Source organism: Cibotium barometz, chromosome 36 (assembly GCF_041138505.1).
Source record: "Cibotium barometz isolate CiBa-2024 chromosome 36, ASM4113850v1, whole genome shotgun sequence".
NCBI lineage: Eukaryota > Viridiplantae > Streptophyta > Polypodiopsida > Cyatheales > Cibotiaceae > Cibotium > Cibotium barometz.
In genome coordinates, this window is record NC_141081.1 from 23,979,442 (window position 1) to 24,003,911 (window position 24,470).

Sequence of the window (24,470 nt, forward strand, 5' to 3'; positions counted from 1 at the left end):
TCCATAATAAAACTATTAGGGAAGAAGAAGGATTACAAGGGCTTATGACACTTGTTCACCTCAGGAGAAGGGGGTGGCAAGGAGCTTGTATAGACTTGTAGTTCTCTCTTAGAACTGTAGAATGGCAACAAGGGCTTGTGACACTCATCCTTCTCGACAGCTGAGGAAGGAGAGGAGCTTGCAATGACTTGATCCATTCTTGCCACTTCAAGGGCTTACGACACTCGACCTTTCTGATAGCTGAGGAAGGTGAGGAGCTTGTATTGACTTGAGGTCTTCCCTACAAGTTGCAAAACAGATAGAATGCTCAAGAACTCATGAATGCCGGAAAGGTGGACACTTCTTTGTACTCTGATTGTCAGGATATCTGAAAGAAACTCTTTGAAAAGCAGAGCTAAATGTATGCAATGATGATCTGGATGAATGGTTTGACATAGAGAAAGCCCAAAACATCAGAAGGATAAAAGGAATGCCAATGCAGAATGCTGTAGAATTGAGTGTATGAACATGGAGATTAAAGCTCTACTCGTTGTTCAGGAAAGCCATATATGATGGCATTATATGTACACATGGAATGCTCATTTGTAATACATGAATAAACTATGTGCCAGGCTGCAACCAGTTAAAGTCTTTGAAAAGAAGCTCATGGTGATTTGAAGCAGTACAGGGCATCGGTGGAAAGGGAAGTGCATGCCCTTATGACCAGGGGTAGGTTGCAGTCAAATGCATATGTGGGCAACTACCTCATCTTGATGTTGGTGGAAGTCGGATGCATGAGCGATGCCCCGCAGGTTTTTGACAGGTTGGTGCATCGGAATGAGTGTTCCTGGAATTCCCTCATCACTGGATATGTCAAATGTGGGAAACCACACCTTGCTCTCACCCTGTACCAGAAAATGCAAAAGGATGATTCTGTACAACCCAGTGGACATACTTTTGTGGCCGTACTGAAGGCTTGTGCAAAGCTGAAAGATCTCGAAAGAGGCCTTGATATACATGCCAAGGTTGCTAGAATGGGGTTACTCGAGAGAAATGTTGCTGTTGGCAGCACCTTGGTCGACATGTATTCTAAATGTGGCTCGCTTGCAAAAGCAGGGCAAGTGTTTGATAAACTTCCAGTTCGAAATGTAGTCTCATGGAATGCATTAATAGCAGGATATACCGAACATGGGCATGGTGAGGAAGCACTCGAGTGTTTTGAACAGATGCAATCAGAGGGAGTCTCACCAGATGCTGTGACATTTGTTTGTAGCTTGATAGCTTGTGGCAGCATGGGAGCCACAAACAAGGGCCAAGAAATACATGCTGAGCTTGAAAGAAAGGGGTTGTTGGAAAGGGACCTTGTTGTTGGCAACACCTTGGTCCATATGTATGCCAAAAGTAGCTCGCTTGCTAAAGCACAGCAAGTGTTTGACAGGCTTCCAGTTCAAGATGTTGTCTCCTGGACTGCACTAATGGTAGGATATGCCCAGCATGGAGAAAGTGAAAATGTTTTTCGTATCTTTGACAGAATGCTAGGAGAAGGTGTAAGGCCAGATCCAATCACCTTTGTTGTTGTTCTGAATGCATGCAGTCGCACATGTCTATTTAACAAGAGCCAGATGTACTTTGAGGCCATGAGCAAAGACTATGGTATCGTTCCATCCCTAGATCATTACACTTGCATGGTTGATCTCCTTGGCCGTGCAGGCCAATTAGAGAAGGCGTCAGCAATAATAAAGAAGATGTCGTTTTGTCATAATCTTGTGGTGTGGCAAACTGTATTGGGTGCTTGTAGAAATTGGGGAAATGTGGAGCTTGGGAAACAGGCCTTTGAACATGCAGTGTGTTTGGATGAAAAGGATGCTGTAGCTTATGTCTTAATGTCTCACATCTATGCAGGTGCTGGCATACAGAAGGCAGCAAACAAAGTTAAGGCAATGTGAGTGTATAAATAAGCATGGAACAGGCCACACGACACTGCCAGAATTGTGCACTCATTTTTCATTGGGTTATGGGTATGATAGCAAACTTTCTGATGCAGAGCTAGAAGATCTTTTCTCTCATTGCATGGAAGAGAGCCACCTGACTCTATAACCTTCATCAGTGTTTTAAAAGCGTGTTCCAGCTTAACAGACCTAGATTATGGGAAATTAGTTCATGATTACATAATCAAGTGTGGTTCTGAGCTGGATGTATTTGTTGGCAACACTCTTATTGATATGTATGCCAAGTGTGGACAACTTGAGGAAGCAGGTGATGTGTTTGACAAGTTGCCCACTCGAGATGTGGTATCTTGGAATGCATTGATTGGATTACATTCACAAAATGGGAGGAGCCAGGATGCCCTCCAAGTCTTTGGGCAAATGCTACAAGAAGCCACATTACCTAATAAGGTCACATTTGTAAACACTTTTGATGCATGTGCCAGTGCTGTGGCCAAAGCCACAGGCAAGAAGATGCACGCTTGTATCATGGGAAGTGCCTTTGAGCAGGATATTGTCATCCAGACTGCCCTCGTTAACTTGTATGGAAAATGTGGCCGATTTTCACATGCGTGCAGAGTTTATGAAAATATGTCGGAGCGTGATGAAGTGACACTCATCAGCATGATTTTGGCATGCGCCAACTGTACAGCCCTATCTGAAGGCAAACAGCTACATAAATATATTATTTGCAATGCATCTGAATCTAACATTGTTTTAGGGACTGCCCTCATAAACATGTACAGCAAATGTGGGAGCATCAAAGATGCTCAGAGGGTGTTGCATCTCCTGAAGCTGTTACATATGTTTGCAGCATGAAAGCTTGTGGTATTTTGGGAGAGATAGAGAGGGGACGAGGGATACATGGTGATGCTGTTAAACAGGGACTTGGAGAAAATCTCTATGTCAACAATGCTATCCGGATATGTATGCTAAGTGCAGTTCATTTGTGGAAATGCAGTGCTTGTTTAACAAAATGTCGGTATGGGATGCAGTCTCGTGGAATGTATTCATGGCTGGCTATAATGATCAGGGTCTCTTGAGGAAGCTCAGAGAGTGTTTGACAGTTTAGGACAAGAAGGTGTGATGCCATGGACTACCCTGAGCGTAAGGCACCAGCCTATATAGCAACTTGGTGGCACATACCGGAGGATGTGCAGGTTTAGAGGGGGTCGATGTCGTGCTGTGGCACGTCTATGCAGTGAAAGCATGTTCATGGCACAACTTATGCGGAATCTGGGCTTGTAGAAGGCCTGTCCGGAACGTGGTTGGCTGCAGATGATATCAGTTACTTGGCATCGCCAAATGTGTGGGGCGCGTCAAAGAAAGAACGGGCACTTGAAGCTTTATTGAAGTGTGTATGGAAGGAAGGACAGAAAAAAGTAATGAGGGGCCATGTGCCATGAGATTGGTGTGAAAAGGAAATAACATGGTGTTTTTTTTCTTCCAAATAAATAAAATAAAATAAGAATTTGCATGGCTACTTCTGGAATGGTGGCGTGGAGGTTTGAGCTGCCGCCAACGAGGTTCATCGAGAAGCTGGGGTCGTGGAGGTAGGCAGCTGCAAAAACAAAAGAAAGGGACAAAAAGAAGGCGGGGGGAAAATTGCCTTACAGAGAGGCGGCAGGTAACCAGGGAACAGGGCCTCCTCGTTGATGAGGAGAGCCCTGTGTGTTTTGTGTGGGGCGCTGCAGCAGATGTGCGCAGCTGTTGCAGGTATACACGGGGGAAGAGCCAAGCTCCAACTGGCGTACTCTTGAGGTTGGATGGGATGAATCAAGTGCTGATGACAGGCCACGCCGAGTATCTGTTTGGGAAATTGAACCCGTATACCCCCATTTCTTACTTGCTATCCATATTTCATGGCACCAAATCAACCACAACACCTTAGTCTTCTGGATATGGATGGAAATGCAAAATGGATGCAAATGCAACAACCAGAAGCTGTCCAATCTGACATGTACAAAGCAATAGCTGCTGATCTTGCTTCTCAGGAGTTCAAGGGTACAGACACATCCAATATGCTGCAGCATCAGGCACAACTACAACTCTTGCTACCACAAGAAGGGCCAATGGAGCAGAAGCAAAAATACACATGGCCACAACCTAGTTCCTATCAGCAGCAGTTATGTGAAAGTCAAGTCCAGCAGCAGTCTTCAATCAGACACCTAGAGCTACAAGCTACAACAACGCTACCAGCAGTGCAGCAACCAGCATCGAGCAAACCATTTCCTCAGCCACATGAGGAGCCTCCTTTATCTCAAAGACGTGACCACCAGACTAGTCAATACCAACCGCAATCAATAATTCAGCTGCCAGCGCTGCAGTTGAAACAATTACTGCAGAAATCAGATGCTCCCGTACATATGATGCACCTTTCATCAGGTCAGCTCGAGCTTTCTCATAGATTGCCTGCCCAGCCCGATTTGCCAGATGCAATGAAACATTGTTCCACCTTATCTGAAACAGTATCAGCATGTCAGTCAGTACTACCCAGTGCAGCAGTACAAGGCATGCTTGAAAGATCTCATTTAGGTACTGCTGGTTCAGATCATAATGGGCATTTATCTCACCTTTTGCAAGCCAATCAGAGTGTTTTGCAGCAGCCACCTACAGTGCAGCCTTGTTAACAGTGTGGGCATGCTGCTGGTATGTCTGAGGTATTATCATTATATGATCGTGTTGTTGTTGAGATTTTGGTGTCTTATTGCTCATGAAGCTATGTGTAATGGGTGCTGACGGTGTTTGGGTCATGTTCTTGCTTTAAATGAAGACTTGATGATCATGATGGTTTGGTGTTTAGCCAAGAGAGATACCTTTTCCCCTTGTACATGCGTCTCTGAGAGAGGAGGGAGGAGGTTTGGCAGGATTTATTTTCTCTGAAGAATCAAATCAAGTGAATTACAAAACACCAAACTCTCACAGCCAGACACCCAGTGTGTTCCCGGCTAGACCGCACACGTCACGACAGCGTGACTCCTGAGAAGTATTCTAGGGAAAGGGTCTTCCTTTTTTTAAACAGAATCTTTCTTTTATTTTTGAGAGGGAATAATTATAAGATCAAAAAGGGAGATTCTTACTCCTGTATACCTCAAAGGCTGGGGAGGAATCTTACAAGCTGTGTGCCACGTATGAAAAGGAGACCGCATCGAATAAGGTCTACCTAATGAAGCGGCTCTTTGAGCTGCCAGCAGATGAAAGAGGGAAGCTCTATTGCATCGCACCTGAATGAATTCAACATCATTTTCAGTCAGCTTCAAGCGCAAAAGCTGAAATTTGATGCGGAAATGAGAGCAATATTCCTCTTGTGTTTCCTACCCCAGTCTTGGGATATTTTTCGAACCGCAATCAGCAACTCCGCACCGGGGAGGAGTCCTCAATTTTGATGATGTGGTTGGAAGTCTGCTTGTTACAAAAGAAATCCGGAAGAAGTCTGTAGATCATGTGGCAAGCAAGATACGGCTCTAACCGTAGAACACGGTAGACGCCAGTTCCGGGGGAAGTCTTCAGAGAAAGACAGGTCCCGCAGTCAATCTCGCAATCACAAGGATTTTAAGTGCCATCATTGCGGTAAAAAGGGGCACATCAAACGTGATTGTCGCACATGGAAAAAGGAAAACAAAGACAGACGGACCGAAAGATGCTGAAAAAAAAGAGCAGTGTCAAGATTGAAGAGATCAATGCGGTCACCACACAGCAGTCACCGCAAATGTATGCGAAGATGAAATACTCTTCATGTCTTGTCTACCCGCCTGCAGAAGCACTCACAACATCCGAGTATGGATATGCTCAGGGTTGGATTCTGGATTCTGGTGCTTCATTACATGTAACCCCGCATAGGGAATGGTTCAGTACTTATGCCGGCGGAATGCAAGGTTCTGTACACCTTGGAAACAACTATGCATGCGACATAGTTGGAATGGGAGACATCAAACTCTCTTTTGCAAATGGTTCGTCCCTTACTTTGCAGAATGTACGGCACGTACCTCAGCTCACAAAAAGTCTGATTTTAGTCGGACAGCTGGATATGTAAGATTCCTCTTACTGGTCCTATGAGAGTAATAAGATGTATGCCTATGGTTCCTTCATCAGAAATTAAAGGGGAACCCCCTGCACATGCACATGCACATGCACATGCCTTATAAGTTACTTGGTCTCATGAGTACCCTTGCATGTGTTCATGATATTGTAAAGTCCAAAATATGAGTAGGATGTTAGAATTCATGCCCAGGCGCCATGGAGAATTGATACCATTGTACTTGGGAGCAATTCTAGTCCAAGCCAGTCAAAAATTGTCCAAGTATATGAAGGAAATACCTTAGATAAATTAAATTAATCATAAGAAGAGACTAGGGTTAAGCTTGAACTCTTGAGTCTAAAGGTTATTCTTAATGAGAGAAAATAAATTAGATAAAACCTTGGTCCATGCCCTTGTCTTGTGAGACCAGTGTTCATGTGGAAATTATGTGTGGAAGATGACCAAAATTATAATAGGGTAGATCACTCATGGTCCCAACCTTTATTAAATTGGTCTAGGTGGAATTAGAATTCAATTGAATTCAAATTGGTTGGAATTGCCAATCCTAGACATTAGGAAGCCTTAGAAAAATTGAAGGTTATCCTAAGGTTAATATATGGTGAAATAAATCATTAAAAATTTAAAGGTTTCATCTTGGTCAAAGAAAATATTTATTTTTGGGAGGAATAAAAGATTTTATAAAATGAAAAATGAATACTTGTTAAGACAAGCATTTATGTGGTGTAAGATGACTTGACAAGAGAAAATAGAGTAAAATAGTTGAAAAATATCCAACCTTCAATGGAGTGGGAGATTTTGAAAGGGAAGTTGTCATAAAGTATCTTAGGTACTCTTACAACATCCATCCATCCCTCTTGTCCTTTGGGTGGAGTAAATGGTGAAAATTGTCCCAATCTCATAGACTAAATCACCAAAAATTCCAATTAGTGTGATAAAAAAAATAGGGAAAAAATTCTAAAAATTATGGAAGATTGTCTTAATGTTCCCTTTAATGATATTCCCATCTCCCCCCTAGGAATAGGTGGGGGGAGGCTTGTAAGTGATGAAAATCACATTTTTTACATTAAAAAATGCATTTTTTGGTTAAAATCTACTTTTTGACCCCTAGAGCTAGTTTTTTTTTGGGGGAAAAGGGTTGTCCCACCCCCTAGGACCCTTGCGCTGCATTTATGGGCTGCCCACAGCCCCCTAAGGGCTGGGGGTGATGGATGGACCCCTTGTGGTCCTCCCCTTGGCCCTCCAATGCTATAAAAAGGGCCCAAAAAGACCCCTTTGGAAACATAGAGTGTTCCCCATTTGTTTAATTCTTGTAGTTTATCCCTCCCTTGCTTTTATCTCTCCCTTGAGCCTCCCTCTGAAGCTTTGGGCTGCCATCTCTCCCCCGTGAGTCATACTCCCAACCCTCTCAAGTGTTGAGCCCCTTTGGTGCATGTAATAGACCCAAACTTACTTGTTTGTGGCCCCTTGCTCCCATCATATTTTTGTCTAAACAAAGTAAGTTCTAAGCCTTAAATTTTAGGAGAAATCATAATGGCTAAGGTCATGGTTACCTTCCCCCAAGCTTGTATCATGAGCCCCATGAAGCATTTCCCCCATGTAGTTGAGTAATTGTCTCCATAATGGAGAGAGTAGTTTTATCTCTTGGAGAATGAGTGTATTGTTGATTTTAAACTCCTCATGTTTGGGGTGAGTCATTTGAATTGCAAGAATTACCTTGCTCTCCCCCCTTCATATTTTGGTGGTTTGAAACATAGTTTAACCCCCTTTCTAGTTAAAATGGTACCCTAACCCCCCTTGCTTGTTGAGTATTGTTCTAGGGTTTCATACTCCAATTTTTGTGGATGATTCCTTTCAATTTTCAGCCAAGGCCTTATTGCTTGAGTGGTCTTAAGCCCTTACTCTTAGGAGAGAGTCCCTTGGCCTTTCTTTTTAAAGAGAGAGAAATGGAAATTCTCCCCCATCTAGAGAGTGTTACCTCAAAGTAAAATCTAGAGTAAGGATGAATTAAATTCTTATTCGTGAGAGGTTCGGGAACCAGAAAAAGGAGCTCCAAAAGAGACGACCGCTACGGTGTGGTGGAGCCACGGAGGGCCAACCCCTCTAACAAGCTTGATATATCTTGCAAATTACCTCATAGTAAGTGGTTTTACCTTTTCTAAGCATTTTTTATTGGCTCAATAAGTCTTTTAAAGTAAATTAATCAGGTTATGAATTAGTTATCAAATGGGATGTTAACCCTTATTAAAAAGAAAGATTTGAATTAAATAAAGAAAGGTGTTAAGGAGAGAAAAAGGCATTCTAATAGAATGAAACACATGCACATCTCAAGTCTCTTTATGCCTTCTAAGTTAATCAATCTTGGAGCCTAATTGAACTTGAGTCCAGTCACATCTTTCCACATCAACATCATGATTAGTTTAAATGTTGGTCCATTAAGGAGTAAAATTGTACTCTTAAAATAGATTGGTCAATTTAAGCTTCCAAAGTGATCTAAATATGGAAGGAAGTAAGTGATGGGGTGTTGAAGGTAAGGTCTTCACACCTCTAAAAAGGAAATAAGAGTTAATTAAGATGTTGAATTCAATACGGAATATTTTCTTAGTTGATCCACTAAGGATAAAGAGGAATCTGAGATAGGCAATCCTAAACGGAATTAGAATTACTCTTAGATCCCTTAAAAGGAGAGAGAGAGAGAGAGAGAGAGAGAGAGAGAGAGAGAGAGAGAAGAGTTGGAATCCAACTAGAGCATGTCGAAATTCGTTAACACCAAGGTCAAGGGGATTCCATTGGAATGAATTAGAATGAGAAATTGGACGAGGTCTTACCCAAATAAGGGATAATCCTCCTCGTTACTCTTATGTCTATCATTTAAGATAAATTTGGGACTCCATCCAAGCTAGGATAAACCCCGTTAAGCCTAAGGTCGGACATGAAGGTCCATTGGGTTGAGATTAGGAGAGTGAGCCTGGAATGGGTCATACCTAAGATAAGGTATATCCCCTCCCTTATTCTTATGTTTACTATCTTCTAAGATAAGGATAACTTAGAGAAGAATAACCGTCTCGGATAAAGACGAGGATTCCTAAAAGATTATTTAATAGTGGAGGTCATGGCATAAATATCAAGGTCATATAACCTAAAGTTAATTCATGTGCAGTATGAAATATTGACTAGTGAATTATAAGTGGAAGAGTATTCCTACTTAATTTTTTTATTTTTTTTAAGGAATGGAGGAGTATTAGTTGTTATGTTGTATGAATACTTGTCTATGTGGTGAAAGAGTTTATGGCCCAGGTGACGAGGTATCATTACGTCCCTGTGTGGTGATACCATGTGAGTGCCATCCGTCGGGTGCCCTGTGTGAAGACGTTTCGAGGTAGTGACACCCCCTCGGGTAGAACGTGATAGGGTGTAGGTTGCCTAAAGCCAAGCTACGGGCTTGCATACTTGCATATTTTTATTTCGGTTACCTAGAGCCGGTTATGGGCTCGCATACATGCATACTTTTGGAGCCTGAGCCGGGCGAATGGGGCCGAGATATTGTTTTGAGCCTGAGCCGGGCGAATGGCCGAGATATTGCTTTGGACCTGAGCCGGGTGAATGGCCGAGATTGTGATACCTGAGTCGGGTAAAAAGGGCCGAGAACAGTGTGGAATTGGGCCAGGAACATCGGCCAGATTTTGATGAGATGGACCAGTATGGTCATATGTGAATATGAAAATCATGCATAGATATCTAATTCTTTTCAAAGGACTGTTTTTGGATGGGTGTGTGAGTAATGAAGGGTGAGTGAGTTTAGATAGTGGTGTGCCTCTGTTGATTGAATGCATGTGATCGTACCAGCTAGGGGGCCTTGAGGTATAACCTCGATACCCAGGTACACCCCCTTTTCCCCTACAAACAAAAATTGATCTTGGACTCCTTTGAGTGGAAGGGCGGTTGGCTAACCCTCGGGATGGATGGGGTTAGGCTCACTGGTGGATCCAAGACAAAAACATAGTTTGAATCAGATCTGGGTGGTAGATTAATGACCTAGATTTAAATTAGTCTGGGAAATTACTTCAACCCTTCGAGAAAGGCGACCACAAGAGGTCTGGCCCTGGCATTCCCTTAGGGGAACTTGCCTTGGGGAGCTGCTATCGTAATGACTTGCATTTCTGGAGTAGTAATTGGGGGAAGAGTAGTTAGAAAATAGAACCTTCTTGGAGGAATTGCTTGTACTTTTCCCAAAGGATCTCTCCCAGCCAGCTCAAGGAGTTGCTTGGGTTAACTTGATGGGAAACATTACAATGCAAGGCCCCGAGTGTAGGGACCATCCGTGCTAGACTTAGAACTTCCACTGCATCTCTAACTAGGATAGGGCGGGTGGGACCTCACAGGATAATTGCGGCTACCATACTTTGTTTGGATTGTAGAGTTGGAAAATCCAGAAAGGATCTCTGGTGTTGGCACACGTGGTGTCAAATGCGGAACACTGTATCCGCTTCATGTATCAGAAATGTCTGATCACGTTGTCGCAATAACTGAGCAGCCGAACACAGCATTGTGGCATTGCCGATTAGGCCATATGAGCCAGAACAGAATGCGAAGCCTTCCGGATATGTATCGTGCCTAAGTTTTTTCGATTTTGAGTTTTGCGAACACTGTGTTTACGATAAGCAAACCAAAACACCGCATAAGAGGCAGCAAAGGAAAAATCTTGCACCTCTAGATTTGGTTCATTCAGATGTTTGTGGAGCCGCATACTTTGTCACTTTCATTGATGATGCTACTCGCAAAGTTTGGGCATATCCCATTGCCCGCGCAAAAGTGATGCATTCACTGTGTTTCAGAAATGGTTGGCAAATGCTGAAAATCAGTCGGACAAGAAGCTAAAATGCTTACAGACCGATAATGGCGGAGAATATCTCTGCAGATTTCTAATTTTTTTGTGAATCCCGCGGCATCAAGAGGGAAATGACGATCCCTCATACCCTCGCACAGAATGGAGTAGCTGAAAGAATGAATCGCACAATCCAGGAGAGAATGCAGTGTATGCTCTCGCATGCTGGGTTGTCAGGCGGTTTTTGGGCAGAAGCTCTCATGACCGCAGTCCATGTGATAAACAGATCACCGAATGCCAATCTGGATTCCGATGTTGCTGAAGAAGCCTGGAGTGGCAAGAAGCCCTCCTACAATCATTTGCGCATTCGCACATGTACCGAAAGAGCTTCGGAAGAAGCTGGATCCGAAGTCACGGAAATGCATCTTTATGGGATATGGTGAAACTGGAGAGATGGGGTATCGTCTCTGGGATCCCGAAAGCAAGAAGATCATCCGGGGTTAAGAATGCCAACCCCCTATCTATAACCAATGCAGTTGACAAGGCGGAAAGGTTCGCCAAAGCTTTTCTAATGGCACCATCTCAGTCTCTCCCAAAGGAGGGAAAAAGATCCAACGGTGGGCAGGAAGGAACCTCATCCCTCCCTAAGCGCAACAAGATGAACCGTGGCTCTTCCCAGAACACCGGGAAGATGGGACCACCCCCTGGATCCTCTTTCCAATCGTATCTATCCCCTGAGGATCGCAACAGGTTAAGAAGGGAGCAAAAGATTTCAACATGGTATCAGAGCCTTGTGCTGTTTATTAGGGTTTATGAGTGAGTGAGTGAAGAGGGAAAAGAAGAAGCTGTGAAGCTTGCCATTGGAGCTGTGAAGCTTGGAGCACACCAAATACTATCAGATCTAAAAGCTTGGCCTACCGGGTAAGGTCTTCTAAACATCCTTGAGCGGATTGCAGGTGAAACAGGCAAAAGCAAAGCAAAATAGAGCAAATCAAAGCAAAGAAAAATTCTGGTTTTTGAAGCTTTCCATTAAAGCTTGGCAACATTGATGTATGGTGGAAATACATGTAAATCTGGCAAAGCAAACATGTATCTGACAATGAGGGATGTAATGGCAACTCTTATGCAAGCCCTATGGTGATTTTGGAGCATTTTGGAAGCATTTAAATGTATGGAAATCTCTGGTTTTTGAGCTCACACAAAACAGAGAAAAGCAAGTCAAAAATTGAAGCATTTGGAGCACATTTTTGGTAAAAATCAAAGCATTGATGGGTCACACACATGCCTAGGTGTCTTGGGGACTTAAAACCATCTTCAATTAGCATCACAAACCCTCCTAAACACCCCTACAGCAGGCGGCGCAGCCAGCAACAGAGAAACAGAGCATATTTTTGGTTTTTTCACTACGAGGAGGTCAATTTCTCATTGGATGCTTGGTCCCTTCCACAAATTCCTTAGCAATTGGATGCTTTACATCTTGGAGAAGAGGGCTATGTGATTTGTTTGGTCAATGATGCTTAATTGAGCTGGGAATGAGCTGATTAAAACAGGCTGTCCACTGGTTGCAGAGAAACAGAGCATTTTAATTGAGCAATTAATCCTTGGTGTTTTACAATTGGACAAATTCCTCTTACATGGAGTTGATGGACACTATTGCTAAGCCAATGAATGCCTGGTTGCTCAATTTGGTGAAATATTGAAGAAATTAGAGCCAAATCATTACTGGTTTTTCTGGTTTTTCTGGTTTTTCCAAAAACAGAGAAAGGGGTTTTCAAAAATTGATAATTACACATGTCAGATGGAGTTGATACTCAACATTGAGGTTCATTAGGTGTCAATGCAAGTTGCCTAGACTTGATTGCACCATTACATTGCGATTTGGAGCCTTGGAAGGCGTGTCAATACAGGGTATCTCGGACTGCGTGAGTCAGTTCATCTTGGATGATTACAGGTTGATTTCCTACATCAAATTTGGAGTTTGTTGGCTATCTTGGAGTATCTGGAACATTCATAGGAGTGTGGTTGAGCTGAGGAAGGTCATTTACAGATTTGAAGTGTGCGGAAGGTGTATGCATTGAGCAAACATGTCGGACAATCCAGTTCAGATTGTTGGTGAAAAGCTGGATAGGAAGAACTTCCAGGCATGGAAGTATAGGATAAAGAGTTTCTTGAAAGGGAAAGGATTTTGGAATCTCATTACAGGTGCTGAGCCAGAGCCTGAGCTACCTCGGCAACCTACACAGCAGCAGCTTATTGCTCATAAGCAATGGTCAGAGAGAGCATTCAAAGTGCTGCATTATTTGTCTATATGCATTTCTGATGCTATGCTCATACACATTCAGGATGCTGAGAATCCCAAAGATGCATGGGATACTTTGGTCAAGATGTTTGATACAGATACGAGTGCTCGCAAGTCTCAATTGCGACAGCAGATACACAATGTGAAAAGGAATAAAAGGAGCATACATGATTATGTGCAAGAAATCAAAAAGTTTGCAGATGCATTGGCCACAATAAATGCCCCCATGCCTGATGATGATTTGGTGGATATTACCTTGCGTGGTCTTGGCAAGGAATACAAATCTTTTGATACATCTATCTCAGTGAGGAGTACAGGTTTACCCGACTTCGATGAGTTGGTTTCCCTCTTGTTGGTTGAGGAAATCAAGCTCAGTGATTCATTTCTGGATGCATCTACTAGCCATGATGATGGCAGAAATCAGGCTTTCTACTCGCAGAGAGGTTTTAGAGGCAGGGGGAGATTTGCATCACGTGGACGTGGTGGTAATGGTCGTGGATGGCAGGATAGGCCTCCACAACAGAATTTTCAGCCTTCATATGGTGCTCGAGGTGGTCGTGGATATGCACCTCAGCGAGGCAGATGTACCCCCCGTGGTAGAGGACGTTGGCAAGGCCAACAAAATTCTATGCAAGATGTGGAATGCCATTATTGTGGCAAATATGGTCATATGGCGAGAGATTGTTTCCGCAAACAGAATGATTTGAGAGGGGGAAGAGCACAACGTGGTGGTCATTATGGTGGAAACTATGCACAACATGGTGGTAACTATGCATCAAGTAGCAATGATGGAACTGCAAATCATTTGTTTGCCATGAAGCATGTTGTGGGTTCTATGACAACAAATGCTGAGAATGATGATACATGGTACATGGACTCAGGAGCATCAAACCATATGACATGTCATGGTGAATGGTTTGAGCACATGAAGCCAATGGATGTCAAAGGCTATGTGGAAACAGGTGATGATACCCAGCATGTCATTACACATGTTGGAAGTGTACCATTGGTCATGCATAATGGTCAGACAAAGTCTATGTCAGATGTGCTGTATGTGCCTTTGATCACTAAAAGCTTGGCCTCAGTTGGTCAAATGGTAGAACAGGGATTACAGGTTCGCTTCAATGAGCATGGATGCTTCGTTGAAGACTTCAAACATGGATGTAGAGTGATTGCTAAAGGCAAGAAAGAAGGAAGACTGTTTAAGCGGGATGCTGGAATTCCTGAGCTAAAATCAACCATGTTCTCAAAGAGCAGGAATGTGGTACAGGACATTGATATGTGGCACAAGCGGATTGGCCATGTCAATATACAGAGATTAAAGAACATGCAAACAAGAGGCATTGTCAATGGATTGCCTAGGTTCAAATATGATGGACATATGCATGTTTGTGAAGCCTGACAGTTTGGGAAGCAGGCAAGGTTGAGGTTTCCTAGAGAAGGAAATATGAGTAACAGGCCACTTGAGATAGTACACAGTGATGTATGGGGTCCTGCACAAAACCCATCTATCAAAGGCAGTTTATACTATGTTACATTCATAGATGATTTCAGCAGGATGACATGGATATACTTTCTCAAAGAGAAGAGTGAAGTGTTGGAAAAATTCATGGATTTCAAAGCTTTTGCAGAAAAGCAGTATGGCTGTTGGATTAAATGTCTGAGGACAGATGGAGGTGGTGAATACACCTCAAAAGCTTTTGAGCATTTCTTGCGGAAGCATGGAATAAGGAGACAGCTGACTTGCAGGTATACACCTCAGCAGAATGGTGTGGCTGAGAGGAAGAATAGAGTCATATGTGAAGTGGCAAGGGCAATGCTTAATGAAAAGAGCATGCCAGATTACTATTGGGCAGAAGCATGTGCTACTGTAGTATATATATTGAACAAAACACCTACAGCAGCCATTCATGGAAGCACGCCAGAGATGCGGCTCACAGGTTACAGGCCAGACATTGGACATCTTAAAGTTTTTGGATGCATAGCTTATGTACATGTGCCTGATGAAAGAAGAAGGAAGTTGGATCCTAAGGCAGAGAAATGTGTATTTGTTGGATATGCACAGGATCGAAAGGCCTACAAGTGTTATAATCCTCAAACTAGACAAGTGGTCATCTCACGTGATGTGGTGTTTGATGAGCTTGCTAGTTGGTATAAAGCAAAAGATGAGGGAGTTATTGACTCACTTGAGGCAGATGTGTCTGTGAACTTGCCATCACAAGCAAGTTCTAGTTCTACTACTATGTCTGGGCCAGCAGAAAGCAGAAGCTGAGAGTAGCAGTGTACGTCCATGGTCAGGACGTTTGAGGCATGAGAGTGTAAGCACTGGGAGTAGTGCTATGGATAAAGGCAAAAAGAAAGTCGAAGGAATTGGAATCACAGGATATGAGTCATCTAGTTCTGAGAGTTTGGATGAGGAGCTTGGCATACCTGTTTTACGCACACCTGGTGCTAGGCAGGACAGATATGTGCCACCACATGCTAGAGTTACAGGTGTACAGAGTGACCCGCAGGCATTGCGGAGATCCCAGAGAGTCAGATATCCTGTTGACAGATTGACATACAGAGATTTTGCTATGCACTATGCATACATGACATCTATGGTGAAGCATGTGGAACCTACATGCTATACAGAGGCTATTGGAGAGCATGTATGGGAGAAAGCAATGGATGCAGAGATGGACGCATTGGTCCATAATGATACATGGGACTTGGTTGCATTACCAAAGGACAAGAATGTTATTGGATGTAAATGGGTTTACAAAGTGAAGTGCAAATCTGATGGTTCTATTGAAAGACATAAGGCAAGATTGGTAGCAAAGGGTTATGCACAGACCCAAGGATTGGATTATGATGAGACGTTTAGTCCAGTGGCTAAGATGGGCACAGTGAGAGCAGTCATTGCTATGGCTGCAGCTAATGGCTGGGAAATGCATCAGATGGATGTCAAGAATGCATTTCTGAATGGAGATCTACAAGAGGAAGTATACATGGCACAGCCAGAAGGGTATGTACACCCTAGATATCCCACTCACGTATGCAGGTTGAAAAAGGCATTATATGGTCTGAAGCAAGCACCACGTGCTTGGAGTGATAAGATGAGTAGATATCTTATCTCACTTGGTTTTCAGATTTCTACAGCAGATTCTTCACTCTATGTGAAGAAGACACAGCATGGGATTGTTTTACTAGTCATCTATGTGGATGACTTGATTATCACAGGTGATCATGGTGCAGATGTGATGCATGTCAAGAAAGCTTTGAGTGGGCAATTTGACATGAAAGATCTTGGTGAGTTGAGATACTTCCTTGGAATTGAAGTGGTGAAAGATCATGCAGCGCCAATATGCATTGGATATGTTGGTACAGCGCCAATATGCATTGGATATGTTGGCAAAGTATGGCATGACAGGGTGTAAGCCTATGAGTACACCATTGGAGCAAAATGTGAAGTTGCGGGCTGATTATGGCGAGGAATTGGATGATCCTTGGATGTACAGGAAGATGGTTGGTAGTCTCATATATATGACTATCACACGCCCGGATTTGAGTTATGCAGTGGGGCTAGTCAGCCAGTTTATGCAGAGCCCCAGGAAACCACATTTGGATGTAGTGAGACGCATCATGAGATATGTAAAGACCACAGCACAGTATGGTCTATTTTATGAGAGTGGTAAAAGCTTGGACATACATGGCTACACAGATGCTGATTGGGCAGGTAGCGCATATGACAGGAGGTCTACTAGTGGATATGCTTTTACACTTGGAAGTGCTGTGGTGAGTTGGAGTAGCAAAAAGCAACCTACAGTTGCTTTATCCAGTACAGAGGCTGAGTACAGAGGTGCAGCCATTGCTACTTGCGAAGCTATATGGTTAAAGAGTCTCTTGGCAGATTTATGTGAGCCTTTTGATGGGAAAGTTGTCATTCATTGTGACAACATGAGCAGTATACAGTTGGCAAAGAATCCAGTGTTTCATGCGAGGACCAAACACATAGAGGTCCATTATCACTTTGTCAGAGAAAAGGTGCTCGATGGTTCAGTTGATCTTCAGTATGTGAAGACTGATGAGCAGGTGGCTGATATCTTTACAAAGCCACTTAGCAGGGAGAAGTTTGAGTACTTCCGGACTATGTTGGGAGTACATGGGATGAGCTTGAGGGGGAGTGTTGAGAGTCTTGATATCCCAAGCTCATCTTAATCTTCATCGGCAGTACATCATGAGCTTGAGAGGGGCTGTTGAGATTCAAGCTCGATGTCAGTGTGAGCCAGCTATGCTATGTGCTGGCAGATTAGGTAGGAACATGTGTTAGACATAAATGACCGCGTGTCCAGCTGGTCATAGTGTGTGGACATTAGCTAGGGTTAGTAGAGTGTGGACACAACTCATTGTGTGTTGTGTGGATTATGGATTAGAGCATTATGCTTTGTGTGAGAGTGGACATGGCTTCACTCTATGGTTAGGGTTTGCAATATACATTAGGGTTTGCTCCTGTGTGTGTGTCTCCTCCTCCTCTACCGTTCTTTCAACAATCATGAGATGCATGTCAGGAAGGTCTTAGAGATTCTAAGAGCCCACAAACTCTTTGCCAAAAAGAGTAAATGCACATTTTCAGTGGACCGTGTGGAGTACATGGGATTTGTGGTTTCCAAGGATGGAATTTTTGCAGACCCCACAAAAGTACAGGCAGTGATTGATTGGCTAGAGCCTTGGACAGTTAAGGAAGTCAGGGGATTTTTAGGCTTGACAGGTTGGTATCGCATTTTCATACCTAGATATGCAAAAATAGCCTCCCCCCTGACAGCCCTCTTGAAGAAGGATCAATCTTTTCAGTGGACTCCTATGTGTCAAAGTGCCTTTGACAAGCTAAAAGTAGCCTTAGTGTCCGACCCGATCTTGAAATTGCCGAACTTCAGTAAGCCTTTTGAGGTGATTACAAATGCCAGTGGTTTTGCCCATAGGCGGTGTTCTAATGTAGGAAGGTCATGCAGTTGCCTATGAGTCCAGGAAACTCAAGACACATGAAAAGAACTATGCCATCCATGACTTGGAATTGCTTGCAGTCATCTATGCATTGAAGTTATGGAGACATTACCTTTTGGGACAAAGGTTTACCCTGGTGACTGATCATCAGAGTCTGAAATGGATTTTCACTCAGGATAACCTTAACATGCATCAAAGGAGATGGATGCAGACTCTCCAAAAATTTGACTTTGAGATCAAGTACCGGCCAGGTAAGGCCAATGTAGTTGCTGATGCCTTAAGTCGAAAGGTATCCCTGCTAGCAATCTCGGTGATCTCTAGCCCTCTGGTAGAGGAAGTCAAAGGGAAGATCAACCAGGACGATAGCTTCTTCACTCCAATCATTGCTCTGCATCTTAAGGAGAGCAAAACTCCTAAGGAACTGAATGTTGTGCAAGGATATATGTTGACCACCAATGACTGTTTATACTTCAATAATCGGCTATGCATTCCTAAGGGTGAGGATATTAGAAAAAGACTATTGGTCGAGGCACATGACAGCCCCATAGCTGGACACCCTGGTTACATAAAGACCTACATGTCAATCAAGAAGAGTTTCTTTTGGCCAGGTCTGAAAAGTGATGTATTGCATCATGTCTGCCAATGTCTTATATGCCAAAGGGTCAAAGCCGAAAGAGTTAAAATGCCTGGAATGTTGCAGCCTTTGGACATTCCGTTAATGAAATGGGAATGTATAAGCATGGACTTTGTCACAGGTTTGCCTATTGTTCAATTAGGGTATAATTCAATCTTTGTTGTGGTGGACCGCCTCACAAAGGTTGCACATTTAATCCCTATTAAGGTAACCTCACTGCAATGGATATAGCCAAGGTCTTTATTAGAGAGATCTTTAGATTGCATGGTTTACCCAGAAGAATAGTCAGTGATAGGGATGCCAAATTCACATCAAGGTTTTGGACCGCCTTCTTTGAAGCTGTTGGTACATCCTTGAATCTCAGTATAGCCTATCACCCTGAGAGACAGACGGCCAAACCGAACAGGTCAACCAAGTGATCGAGGATATTCTACGGTCCTATTGCGGAAGGGAACCTCATAAGTGGATGAGCTATCTCCATTTGGTTGAGTTTGCTTACAATGCTTCTTATCATCGCAGTATTAGGATGAGGCCATTCAAGGCACTCTATGGTCAAGACTGCCTCACCCCATTAACCTGGTCAGATCCAATGATCAGGGTAGAAGTGTCAAAGCAAATGCTAGATGAGATGGATCATCAGATGCAAGCTATCCGAAAGGATATAAAGGTAGCACAAGATCGCCAGAAGCATTATGCAGATGCAAAGCGGTCTGTGAGGACCTTTGAGGAAGGAGATATGGTGTTTCTCCGTGTACGACCCAAGCGAAGTTCCATATCCTTGGGCAAGTACAAAAAGCTCTCTCCGAGATATTGTGGTCCATACGCGATCACCCGAAAGATCGGAGATCAAGCTTATGAGCTACTGCTACCTCCTCAACTAAAGGTACATAATGTTTTTCATGTAAGTCTGCTAAAGAAGTATGTACCTGACCCTAGTCACATCTTGGATGTGTAAAGAAAACAGGAGATAGAGGCAGCACACACACAAGAGAGTAAACCCTAGTTACTTCATTGCATCAACACACAAGAGGGAAGCCATATCCATTTCCCACAAAACTCACACAAAGAAGAACACTACATAGTGTAATGTTCACACTCCAAATAACCCTAGACATAATGTCCACACACATGACTAGCTGGACGCGGTCATTATTCCACACATGCTATCCACCTAATATGTCAGCACATCACGTGCTATCACCAGCTGTCTCCGAGCTTGCATTCTCAACACTCCCCCTCAAGCTCATAACATCCATCTCATGTACTCCAAGCCTGTCTCGAAAATACTCAAACTTCTCTTTACCTAATGCCTTGGTAAAGATATCTGCAACTTGCTCATCGGTCTTCACATAGACCAAGTCAATCTGTCCATCCAAAACCTTCTCACGCACAAAATGATAGTGGACCTCTATGTGTTTGGTCCTAGCATGATAAACAGGGTTGCTAGCCAGCTGTATACTGCTCATGTTGTCACAAAACATGACAACTTTCCCATCATGATGCTCACCAAGATCCTTGAGCATCTTCTTCAACCACATAATGTCACATGCAGCCATAGCTGCTCCTCTATACTCTGCTTCCGTGCTAGACAAAGCAATGGTAGGCTGTTTCTTGCTACTCCAAGTAACCACTGCACTCCCAAGTGTAAATGCATAACCACTTGTGGATCTCCTGTCATAAGTGCTACCTGCCCAATCTGCATCAGTGTAGCCATGAACATCCAAATCTCTCCCATGTTCATAAGACAATCCATAATGTGCCGTGGCTTTCACATATCTCAATATCCTTCTTACTGCATCCAAATGAGGCTTTCGTGGACTTTGCATAAATTGACTTACTAGTCCCACTGCATAGCTCAAATCTGGCCTCGTGATAGTCATGTATATGAGACTACCAACCATTTTCCTTGTACATTGTGATGTCTTCTAGCTCATCAGCCCGCAACTTCATGTTTTGCTCCAAGGGCGAACTCATTGGCTTGCATGCCATCATACCATATTTAGCCAACATTTCTAAGGCATAATGTCTTTGTACCAGCCATATGCCCTTTTCGGTCTTCACAACCTCAATGCCCAAAAAATACCTCAACTCTCCGAGATCTTTCATGTCAAATTCAGCACATAGCATCTCTTTCACACTGGCTATATCATGGCCAAAATCACTGTGACTATCAAGTCATCCACATAGATGACTATGACAACAATTCCTCTTTCTGTCTTCTTCACAAACAATGAAGAATCTGAACTGGATACCTGAAAACCAATGCTTATGAGGTACTTTCTTATCTTATCACTCCAAGCACGTGGTGCTTGTTTCAACCCATATAAAGCTTTCTTCAACCTGCATACATGTGTAGGATACTTAGGGTGTACATACCCTTCTGGCTGTTCCATATACACTTCTTCTTGCAACTCACCATTCAAAAAAGCATTCTTGACATCCATTTGATGTAGTTTCCAACCTTTTGATGCTGCCATAGAAATGACCGATCTCACTGTGGCCATCTTGGCAACTGGACTAAATGTTTCCTCATAGTCAAGGCCCTGTGTCTGTGCATAACCCTTTGCGACCAGCCTTGCCTTATGCCTTTCTATTGATCCATCTGAGTTGCATTTCACTTTGAAAACCCATTTACAACCAATAACATTTCTCTCACTTGGAGTAGGAACCAACTCCCAAGTATCATTGCGGACCAATGCATCCATCTCCTCATCCATTGCCTTTTCCCATACATGCTTGCCAATTGCTTCATCAAAGCATGATGGTTCCACATGCTTAATCATTGATGTCATGTATGCATAATGCATTGCATACCCTTTGTACGTTAACCTGTCCACTGGATATTTCACCCTTTGTGATCTTCTTATCACCTGTGGCTCACTATGAGTCCTTCTTGCATGTGGTGGCACATATCTTTCTTGCCTTACTCCTGGTGTGCGTACGGATGGAATGCCAAGTTCCTCATCAAGGCTTTCCAAGCCTGAGGACTCATAACCTGTTATGCCTATTCCTTCAACTTTCTTCTTGCCTTTATCCATAGCACTACTACTTGTGCTACCATGCTCATTTCTCAATCTCCCATTCCATGGGTTCACATTGCTACTATCACTCGATCCTGCAGGTCCTGTTAATGAAGTAGACACTTCATTTGGCAAATTTACATGAATATCTGAATCAATGTCATCAACCATGACATCTACCTTGTCCTTGTACCAACTTGCCAGTTCATCAAACACAACATCTCTTGATATAACCACCTGCCTTGTGTTTGGATTGTAGCATTTGTAGGCCTTCCTGTCTTGTGCATAACCTATGAAAATGCACTTCTCTGCCTTAGGATCCAACTTCCTTCTTAGCTCATCTGGCACATGTACATAAGCAATGCACCCAAAAACTTTGAAATGGCCAATGTCTGGCCTATACCCTGTAAGTCTCATCTCCGGTGTACTCGCATGTATGGCAGCTGTGGGTGTCTTGTTCAATGTATACACCGCAGTGGCACATGCCTCAGCCCAATAGTAATTTGGCATGTTCTTTTCATTGAGCATAGCTCTAGCCACTTCACAAATCACACGATTCTTTCTCTCTGCTTCTCCATTCTGCTGAGGAGTATACCTGCAAGTAAGCTGCCTTCTTATACCATGCTGTCTAAGATAGTCATCAAAAGCATTTGAGATGTACTCTCCACCACCATCTGATCTTAGACATTTAATCCAAGTCCCATATTGCTTTTCTGCAAAAGCCTTGAAAGTAATGAACTTTTCAAGAGCTTCACTCTTCTCCTTGAGAAAGTATATCCACATAAACCTTGAGTAGTCATCTACAAAGATGATGTAGTACCTGTTTCCATTCAAAGTTGGGGTTTGGGCTGGCCCCCAAATGTCACTGTGAATAATTTCCAATGGGTACTTGCTCATTTGATTCTCCCTTGAGAAGGGTAATCGTGCCTGCTTTCCAAACTGACAGGCATCACACATATGATTGCTTCCATCATATTTAAATCTGGGTAATCCACCAACTATGCCATTAGCCTGCATATTCTTCAACTTCTGTATATTGACATGTCCAATCCTCTTATGCCAAATATCAATGTCTGGCACCACACCTTGTCCTTTAGAAAACATGGCTGTCTTCAATTCAGGTATTCCTGCATCAAGTTTGAATAACCTGCCATCCTTTTTACCCTTGGCTACCAACTTACAGCCATTCTTAAAGTCCTCAACAAAGCATCCATGCTTGTTAAACCTCACCTGCAAGCCTTGCTCAACCATTTAACCAACTGAAGCAAGATTCTTTGAGATAGATGGCACATACAACATATCTGACATGTTTTTGATTCTACCATCATGCATCCTGAGAGGAACACATGAATACCCATGATGTATTAGGTCAGTTTTGCTAAGGTGCCTATGATCTCAAAGGAGCAAAGCCCTCTCCCTATAGCCCCTGGAAGCAACTAGCATATTTTTCCAAGGTCTTTGGGATAGCATTTAAACATTTTGATGTCATTTAATCATTACAACACCATTTAAGCTTGGGGAGTTTAGAAAACATATGGTTGAGGCTTGGAGAAGCCTTTTGGTTCACACTTGGAGGATTAGGAGCTCATTAAGCTCAATAACTAGAGATTTGCAAGTTTTTAGAACTATCTTAGAGAAATAAAGCATCACTAATTATGCCATTAATCTCTATCTATATCAAATTGAGCTAATTTCTTTGGTACAAACAAGGATCAAGGAGTTATAAACTTTTTATTTAAAAATTTTTCAATTTGGATCAAATTTGAAGGAATTAGAGCACTTTAAGTGACTGTTGGTCTCTGACATAAGCAAAAATAGCATTTAAGAGAGTTGATAAAATTGACGGTTCTCTCTAACCTTGAAGAATTCGGTAAAACCCTCCTAGGGTATGTTGGAGTTATATGTTGGGACGCTAATGATTGCTAAGTCATTGAAAATGAACAAGAGTTAAAGGAATTGGATCATAATCTCTAATTGGTTACTAGCAAGGAAAAAGACTAAAAAATTTAACTTTGGAGTAAAGATAAATCAAATAAAGTTCATATGCAACATTAAGCCTCATAGGATGTAAATTCATATGTATGACACATATGTAGCTTGATTCATAAGCATTTGGAGCTTTGGAAGGCATTAAAAAGTGTGCTACATCAAGATATTATTTTGACTTTGACTACTCAATGACACTCTCCTCAACAAGAGTGAGGTCTACTCTCAAGTGTGAGCTCATTGGAGCATGTGGAAGTAGTGAAGCATTGCTTGGAGAAAGTTGAGCTTTGGATAACTCATTTACAAGTTTAATAGGTACATTATAGGAATCCAAAGTGGGAGATAGCCCAATATAGATTGTGGGAGAGAATCTTGACAAAAACAACTTTCAATCTTGGAAGTATAAGATGCAGATTTTCTTAAAAGGAAAAGGCTTTTGGGGTTTAATTATAGGTGAAGATACAGAGCCATTGGTGCAACTCAATGTAACCCTAGTATAGGTACAAGCTCACAAGATTTGGATGAAAAGAGCTAACAAGGTATTCCATTATTTTGCCATATGTGTGACTGAGAGGAGGGAGACTGGCCATATGCCTCAATATCAAGACTAGAAGTCCAAACATAGACATACTTAACAACAAGTTTACATGCCATCTTCTCACTTGATAAGTCACCATAAGCACAAACAAACTTAAAGTTGCAAAAATACATAGAGAAACTATG

General features: G+C 42.7%; 2 protein-coding genes across 2 annotated transcripts; both read left to right on the top strand.

Moving 5' to 3' along the window:
- Positions 1–1,170: 1,170 nt before the first annotated feature.
- On the top strand, positions 1,171–2,348 carry LOC147617650 (pentatricopeptide repeat-containing protein At4g16470-like). Its single transcript, XM_086775549.1, has 2 exons — positions 1,171–1,632; positions 1,882–2,348. The coding sequence occupies exons 1-2, from the start codon at positions 1,206–1,208 to the stop codon at positions 1,923–1,925; spliced, it is 471 nt and encodes a 156-aa protein (XP_086631675.1). The 5' UTR covers positions 1,171–1,205; the 3' UTR covers positions 1,926–2,348.
- Positions 2,202–2,783, top strand: LOC147617651 (pentatricopeptide repeat-containing protein At4g18520, chloroplastic-like). Its single transcript, XM_086775482.1, has one exon. The coding sequence runs from the start codon at positions 2,202–2,204 to the stop codon at positions 2,781–2,783; it is 582 nt and encodes a 193-aa protein (XP_086631608.1).
- Positions 2,784–24,470: the final 21,687 nt, after the last annotated feature.